Source organism: Nannospalax galili, unplaced genomic scaffold, assembly GCF_000622305.1.
Source record: "Nannospalax galili isolate Female #2095 unplaced genomic scaffold, S.galili_v1.0 scaffold1669, whole genome shotgun sequence".
NCBI lineage: Eukaryota > Metazoa > Chordata > Mammalia > Rodentia > Spalacidae > Nannospalax > Nannospalax galili.
This window is the reverse complement of record NW_008359235.1, coordinates 1,427-9,811: the sequence shown is the minus strand read 5'-3', so window position 1 is coordinate 9,811 and position 8,385 is coordinate 1,427. Positions and strand designations below refer to the sequence as shown.

Here is an 8,385-nt window from a genome sequence, read left to right as displayed (position 1 = left end):
TACTGTTATCTGATTGATTTGCTACCATAGTAAAGGGATGAAATATATCGTCTTGGTTCTCGGCATAGGATTGTGATTTGTTGACTGTATTTCACTCATGGAAATATCAATCCAGTTTAAAAGCAAAGTTTAGACACTGAACTAGGATTAAATACACAATCTCTGCTCTGAGCATCACCTGTAGGAAGAAGAGACTCCATAAGAAGTTTTGATTCAAAAGAAGGACTACGATTCTCCTTAGTTTTCTTAAGGCTCTGGGGACTTCATAGTTTTTGTATGTTTGTTTGTTTGTTTGTTTGTTTTCCTTTTTGGTCTTTTTGAGACAGGGACTCCTGTAGCACCAGCTGTCCTGTAACTCACTATGTAGACCAGGCTGGCCTTGAACTCACAGAGATCTGCCTGCTTCTGCCTCCCCAGTGCTAGGATTAAAGGTGTGTGCCACTACGCCTGGCAACTTCAAGGTTTTTAGAGGCCCTTGCAGAAATCCTGAACCCACCGACCATCCTTTCCTGATTACTCCTTTCACTTCTGTTTTCACACTGCAGTCTCAGCTAGAAAAAAGGTGTGATGACTTTTGTAAACGCAACGTGGAAGCATCATCAACTGGTTGCCAGGCATTACTGCAGGATATTTTCAGACCTCTAGAAGAAGCTGTGAAGCAGGGCACCTATTCTAACCCAGGAGGTTACTCTCTCTTTCTTCATGAGATGCAAAGGCTAACAAAAATGTACCACGAAGAACCCAGGAAGGGTGTACAGGTAACCAAGATATTTATCTGTGTGTTCGGGAATGGCTGACATGACTGCCTGAAACACCAGTGCGACCATGGGCACAAAGTGACTGCAGAGATTTCTAAATAGCACTCACTGTCTTATTGAACAAGAAGACAGAGAGGAAGCTTGCTTTCTCACACTAGTCAGGCATTCCAAAAACTGAAAAATTGATGTTTCAGAGGACATAAGCCACTGACTGTTGGCTAAGTAAAGGTCATGACTGGTTCATTTAGCCACAAAACTGGCTTTTAAGGAGAGCTAGGTTTAAACATTCTGGAAACATCCTTTTCTCTATTTGATACTTGCCTTCTGCTCTATGCTCCAGCCTTTATTCCTTTCTTTGTCTCTCTGAACTGATTTCCCTGGAGGGCTTCACTCTTCCCGCAAGCTCAGACCCCAAAATCTCAAGACCAAGAGCTCCAAACCATAAGCCTCTGTCTAAATGGACAGCTTTTCTTTCTCCCGGTACCAATGTATTCTAAAGGGCCCTGTGTAGCAGGGTGCTCTGACTGGCTTGGAGGATTTGTCTGTTCCTCTTGCTCTGCATCTTGGCCAAGAGGAGCAATTTCTGGATGATGGTGGGGAGACAGACAGACAGATGTGTGGTCAGAATTTCCCATAATAACTCTATGTTCTCTGAAACCTTAGGCTGAAGAGATTCTACAGAAATATTTGCAGTCAATAGAGGCTGTTTCTAATGCAATTTTACAAATGGACACCAATCTGAATGCTAAGGAAAAGGAGATTGAAGGTGAGAAGTGAACCAGAACACACGGTTCCCAACGAATCAATTAAGTGTAAATATCTGTGTAGGTTATAAAAGTGACTACGTTAAAGCCCACTCAATGGGAGGAAATTCATGTGTGGAACTATAAACTGAGGCAAATCCACATACCTAGAGAGGTCATAGATCTTAGAGACAACTCCATGTCTGTCACATCCCTAGACAAATGTAATATGGATCTTAAATCTATAGACAAGTATGATAGTCACACCACCCAGCTAAGAAGCTCGTTTTCTTGTTTTTTTCTCCTCAAATGGGCAAAGGATGTGAACATACTTGTGTCTCATGTAAATGCTCATCAAATAGTGGCTTCAGAGAAGCTTCTTTTTCAAGAGACACAACTGGTCATATACAGAGATTGTTTGTGAATTGCCTAAGCCTAAGTGGTGCATCTAGGCTGTAGCCTCCACACTTAAGGCTCATAGAACACAGAACAGGGGATGAATACAACACTAATGCATCATTTAATTCTCATCAACGAAGCTCCCTCATGGGACAGAAGGCCAGGAATGCAAAAAGTCACAAATGGCCAAACTGCAGAGAATAAGAGTCTGCAGAGCTTGGGTCCTTGGGCAGGACCCTGCTATTAAAATCCGCCCACCCAGGGCTCAGGGACCATTGTGGAAGAGGGGACAGAATGATTGTAAGAGCCAGGGAGGAGGTGCTTGACCATATGGTCATAGTCTTACAGGTTCCCGGGAGTCTTCTCATGCAAACCTACAGCAATGTCAGCATACACAAGACCTGTGCAAACTTAACAAACAAAAGCCCAGCACAGAACTATGGAAATGAATAGCAGGGCCCAATCTGAGTCAAAGAATTATTGGTAGCTGATTACTACTGGGTAACAATGAGCTGATCTTCTTAAAGGGAGGGACTCTAGATAGACTGACTAGATCCCAGTGGATGAACTTGCACTCCAGGACATCTGGGTTCGTTAACTTTACATGATAGGCCTTAACACAAACGTCAGAATGTATGAACTCCAGTGGGGGATATGGAAAGGTGCCAAAGGGGAAGAGGGCATAAAAATGATTTTCTGTATGAGATACAGAAAAATTCAATAAAAATAGAAAATACGTTAAAAGGTAACTATGGAATCATAAAATTTGTTGTAACTCCTGAAGTCCTTCCTTGCTGGTGTGCATGAAGTCACTAATGGTACAGCCACTCCAAGGGATAAATGATCCCAGGAAATTCTTTCCATCAAATAGTGACAATAAGAATGTACATAAGGAGGAAGAATGCATCACTGTCTCCTCCAGTGTTGATGGCTATAACAGAATACCATAGACAGATGGTACACATAGCACTAATGTATTTATCATAGTTCTAAAGTCTGGATTCTAGGATGGTCAAAAAAATTGCCTTTGGTACCCTGGCTGTCGTCTCACTGCATCTTCACATGGTGGAGAGACCTGTCTGGTCTCTTCTCACAATAGTGCTGAGCCCATAGTGGGGGCTCCATTCTTATAATCCCATATAAATGATTACCTCAGCAAGGCCCACCACCTAATATCATTGTATGGTAAGTAGGGCTTCATCCTATGAATTGGTAGAGGATGAGAACACTCAGTGCCTCCACACCACAAACCTACTTAATGCTTCTTCCTCCTCTTTCTCAGCGGAACGTAAAAAAACTGAATCTGCACTGGCTGCTGCAAAACTGTTAGAAGAAACACAAAAGGAGAATGAGAAACTAATGGAACAGAAAGAAAAGAGTTTTCAGGAGTATGTGAAACAGTTGACTGAGAAAATGGAGAATGACAGGGCCCAGTTAAAAGCAGAGCAAGAGACGATACTAGCTCTTAAACTCCAGGTATTCTGTTGGCTTGTCTTTCTGATTCCTGAATTGGTAGGAAGATCACTTGAAATTGAAACTGCTGTGTGGAGGTTAGAGAATCATGTTGTATAAGAAAATTTCCGCACATATTTTCTAGCAGCCCCTTCAAGGTTACTGTGGCAACCCTGGTGCATCTCTAGTTATTGGAAGTCATTTGCATTTAGAAAAAATGTCCTGTGAAACTCATTTTTCTTAATAACTACAGATCCACAAACAATAGATCCTCACAGAGAAGCATTGTGTAAGTCTGTTACAGGCTTGCTTTTATTTTTTAAAGTCATTTAAAGCTTAACAATTTGCAGTTTTTAAATATTCAGTTTAAAACAATACCAGTTTAAACACGTTTCACATTTAAAATGACACCAATGGGCTGGAATGATGGCTCACTGGTTAAGAGCACTGGGTGCTCTTACAGGGGACCCAGGTTCAGTCCCTAAGACCTACACCAGTAGGGTCATAAACACCTGTAACTCCAGCTTCAGGGGATCTGATGGTCTTTTGCCATACCCTCTGGCCTCATGGTAACAAAATAAAAAACAAAGGTCAAGGCTCTTGAAGAATTATTGAAATTTAATATAAATTAATTTGAAAGTCATGTAATAAATTTTATAAATGTATACTTTCTCTTGATAAGTCAATATTCTCTTTCTCTCTTAGGAACAGAAACAACTACTCCAGGAAGGATTTCAAGAAGAGAGCAGAAAACTTCAAGAAGAGATGTGGAATGCGGAGAGGAGACACAAAGAAACAAGTACTATCTTCTGCATGATTACTAGAACATAAAAATTCCTATAACAGGGCTGGTAAGATGACTTAGTGGGTAAAAGCACTTGCTGCAAAGCCTGGGGATGAGTTCAACTGATGAGTTCATACACTGCCCACCCCACCACATATACACATATAGAAAAATAACAAATGGAAATTTAATTCACAGAACAAGGGTTTCCCTGGTTATGCCCTCCCATCAGAGAACAAGTTTAATGGTATCTGTAGCACATCTCTCAGCTGCTGCTGTGCTACACTTGAAGTCAGGAGACTTGTACTCCTGTTGAGCCATAAGTTAGCAAAATGAAACACTTGCAAAACCATCTTTCCAAGTGAAGGTTTAAATTTCATTCTTATCTGTATTATTCGTGATTCATTTGCGATTTACTTGTTCCTGTATTTGAAATTAACCACACTTTCTGCTGGAGATACTGTAAATGGCGTAACTGAGATGCATATTTTGAGGGAACTATCAGCCAACTTCTGAGAATAGACTTTTCTCCTCCATCTATGCAATACTCTTAGGTTCTTCGACCCCATGTTCCTTACTTACGGGTTTGTGTGTGTTCTGAAGAGTTAGTCAATTCTTTAGTCACAGTTGAATATCACTCGTCCTAATAGTCCATAGACCACGTATGGTTCCATTTAAAGAAATGCCCTTATAAGGCGCCAATGTCAGAGCACAATGGTTTCAGTGTACAGTTGAGGTACAGTTAACAACTGACATATGAGTTGCCACTTGGACACTGAATTCAGGGAGAGCTGGCATCTATAGAAGCAGATGTAGGAAACTTCAGTCATCTCCCTATGTATGAGCCCGTGAGTAATTAGAGGTTATCCTCAGATACAGGCCACCTTAGAACAAGAATAGCAAGTAAAACCCATGTCTCAGTGAAATTTAATATGTCAGAAGCAGTAACGTCCATTCAAGGAAAAAATTTGTGCCTTAGAACTCCATCCGTCCATTAATACCATGACAGATAGGTCTCAGAGGGAGGAGACAACCTGCAATCCTACATATTTTCCTTCCCTTTCCTCCATAGTGGATCATCTGAAAGCTGAATCTTCAGAGACTATATCAAGGATGTCGAAGGAAATGCAAGAGAAGTATGAGTTGATGTTGGGAAATAAAGACAGGAATTATCAGGAACATGTGCAACAATTGATTGAAAAGATGGAGCAGGACAGAGCTCAGCAGATGGCTGAACAGGACAGGGCCATGGCTCTTAAGCTTCAGGTAATTCACCACGTAATACCAATTTTCTCATCCAATGGGCAGGGATAAAAGACACTGGCTACAAATCAGTATGCTTGGTCCAGGTAAAGGACTATTTCAGCCAGATACTACAGTTTTATTTGTTTTTGGTTTTGTTTTTTGTCTTTTTGAGACAGGGTCTCCCTGCAGCCCCAGCTGTCCTGGAAACTTACTGCAGTTTTATATCTTTCATGTCTCTATCACCACAAATCTGCAGTTGCTAAAGGCTGCTTAACAAACACTATGCTCCATGGAGCCTGAATTATTGTCATTCTTTACACAGTAGCTATTAATCGGAGGCCCTGTGCAAAATTCTTTATATATATGGCATATTTGAATCCTCAATGAATGACAGAGAAACTATTATGTTTTTCCAAGAAAAAATTACATTGCATAAGATGAGTGTATTTCCCATGTAGTGAAACCGGCAGTGATTTTGTCTTTACCTCACCAGCTCTGTTGTTAGCTCCGTGGGCATCCTGATGAGTAGAAGGGCTAGCTGTTTGCTGGAAGACACCGGATCAATGTCCTTGCTACTATTATCTTGTTCTCTGGCATTATTCTAAATCTGAAGATTCTGTGTGTTGACCCAGATGTACACTCTGGACACTGTAGTCCTGATTGCCTCAACTTTCTTTCCTTAATAATCCCATCCAAAATTATTCAGGCTTATACTGAATTTCATGATCAGACTATTCTCCTGCTTCTTAGCATCATGGATAAATTCTTCCATTGGCAGTCGTCTGAGATGACCATCCATATTATACAAGAGGAAGTTGTAGGGGGAAAAGAAATGTGATAATTGCATACAATTATTGCTGCTACTTTTTGAATCAAGGATCCCAAAGGAGAACTCTGCAACAATATTTCAGGGACTCCATCAGTGACCATCTTCTGAAGACAGTGAAGAGACAAACTGTGTCCCATAGCTTTCACAAAAGCCTTAAGAGAAAGTAACATAATAGAAGTTAAGACAGGAGACCAGCTTGGATAGCTCCTTATCTGATTGGGATATTAAGTTAAAGAACTAAAGTACAAATTATTTTGTAGTTACACAATTTATGTGACACTATGTTATGTCATTATTTTGTCTCCCTTTTTAGGAACAGCAACTCTATTTCAAAGAGGAACTAGCAGAAGAGAGAAGAAAATATGAGAAAGAAATTCAGGACAAAGAGATGAAGAACAGAGAAATGAACATAAAATGTATTAGAATCTTAAATATGCATCATCAAAGTTTCCCTGCCCCACAGCCCCCACCAGTGTTAAGTGTAGTGATTGACTTTCCACACTGTAAACAACTCCACTGAGCATGAGGTCGTCATGCTTGCACACACACTGGCCCATAAACACTGTAAAAATGAAATTAAGGTGGAAAGTCACCTACTAAAGCTTCTTTCATGGTTGTATGATCTGCTAGCGATTTTAATGATGGTGATGTGCACACTAAGTATGAAGTCATGTGCATTTCCTGTAGAGAGAACACAGACCGTGTGATATCACACCTTATATAATCTGTTTAGCAAAAGCTTTATCTTCTTCATCCACACCCTACTGCTAGACGCAGGACCTGATTTTAGAGTTCATTTGTGTTGTCAGAAGTGATTTGAAAAGTAGATGGAAAATTAACAAGGGCTTTAGGCCCAACTGAGTCTAACTACTTGGAGGTCAGTGAGTAATGTTTCTGTTAAATTAGAGGATGGTTTTCTTTTTGCAATTTTGCAATTTTATTCTATAATAGCTGTTAATTATCTATTCTGTTTTGGGTTATATTATTATATCTTATAGAATATAGTATAATGCATTCTGTATTGCATAGTAATTGATAATTACATATTAATTGCTATGAACGAGGTGTGAAAATTAGATGCAAATGAAGAAAGTCTGTAGGCTCATTGAACCATACTACTAAGGGGTTGGTGAGTAACATTTCTGCTAAAATTAAAGGAAGATTTCCTTTTGCAAATTTTAAATTTTATTATATACTACTTGCTCAAAACAGAATAGATAAAAGGAAGATTTCCTTTTGCAAATTTTAAATTTTATTATATACTACTTGCTCAAAACACTGGATTTCATTGCACTGTCTGTGAAAGCTTAGTCATTCAAATCATTCGGAGTATGGAAGCTACATTGCGGGGAGGGCGGGGGGCGGCCAGAGAACTTTTGTCCCTGTGTAGAGTGAATATCTAAGCAGACTTTGAGCTCCCCTGGCAGTGAAGCCCAGGGGTAATTAGTGCCTTCTCCTTCCTTGGTGCTGGCTTAGTTACATCAGGTTTTCAAACTACAGCAAGAACAGCAAAGATGTGTCTTCACTCAAGTATTTGGCGGAACTCCCGTCACTACTGGCTTATCTGCAAAGTGACAATATAAACAGGCATTTGAGGGAGAAGCTACGTGGTAATCCTACACTGTATTTTCTTCCTTTTTGTTCTCAGTGGAAGCCGCACAAGCTGAAAATGCACAGGCTGTAACAAAAATGGTGGAGGAAGTGAAGAAGATAAACCAGCATATGGTAGACCAGAAAGAAAAGATGCTTGAGGAGCGTGTGCGACAACTGGCTAACCAGATTCAGGTAGACAAAGATGAGCTAAAGGCAGAGCACGACAAAGTTTTGAATGATAAGCTTCAGGTAATTCTGTGCCTTCCAGTACATCATCTAGTGGTCAGATAGGTCAGTGCACTTGGTCTAGGCAAAGCACTTTTCTGTCTAGACACCCTGCTACCTTTTTTATTCCCTTTTCATTTTTATTTCTGCCAGTCTATGATTGCTAGAGGCCTGGTACAAATGGACTGTGCTTCATAACCCCTGGATCACATCACTCAAAACAGAGGCACGGATCATTCAAAGCACTACATGAAGTGCTTAAATGTGTCAAATATTGCATCTTTAACAACACAGAGCTATTCTGTTCTCTTTTTCCTTCTCTGCTGTTTGTTTGTTTGTTTGTTTGAGATGGAGGGT

At 40.2% G+C, this 8,385-nt stretch overlaps 1 protein-coding gene across 1 annotated transcript in view; it reads left to right on the top strand.

The window, feature by feature from the left end:
- The window catches only part of LOC103725629 (guanylate-binding protein 1-like), a 27,913-nt gene that overhangs the window by 18,207 nt on the left and 1,321 nt on the right, over window positions 1-8,385 (top strand). Inside the window, exons 8-14 of the mRNA XM_029558571.1 lie at window positions 482-758; window positions 1,422-1,524; window positions 3,183-3,376; window positions 4,058-4,151; window positions 5,209-5,402; window positions 6,524-6,626; window positions 7,859-8,052. Of these exons, the coding sequence (XP_029414431.1) occupies window positions 482-758; window positions 1,422-1,524; window positions 3,183-3,376; window positions 4,058-4,151; window positions 5,209-5,402; window positions 6,524-6,626; window positions 7,859-8,052 (1,159 nt within the window). The remainder of the gene's footprint in view (window positions 1-481; window positions 759-1,421; window positions 1,525-3,182; window positions 3,377-4,057; window positions 4,152-5,208; window positions 5,403-6,523; window positions 6,627-7,858; window positions 8,053-8,385) is intronic.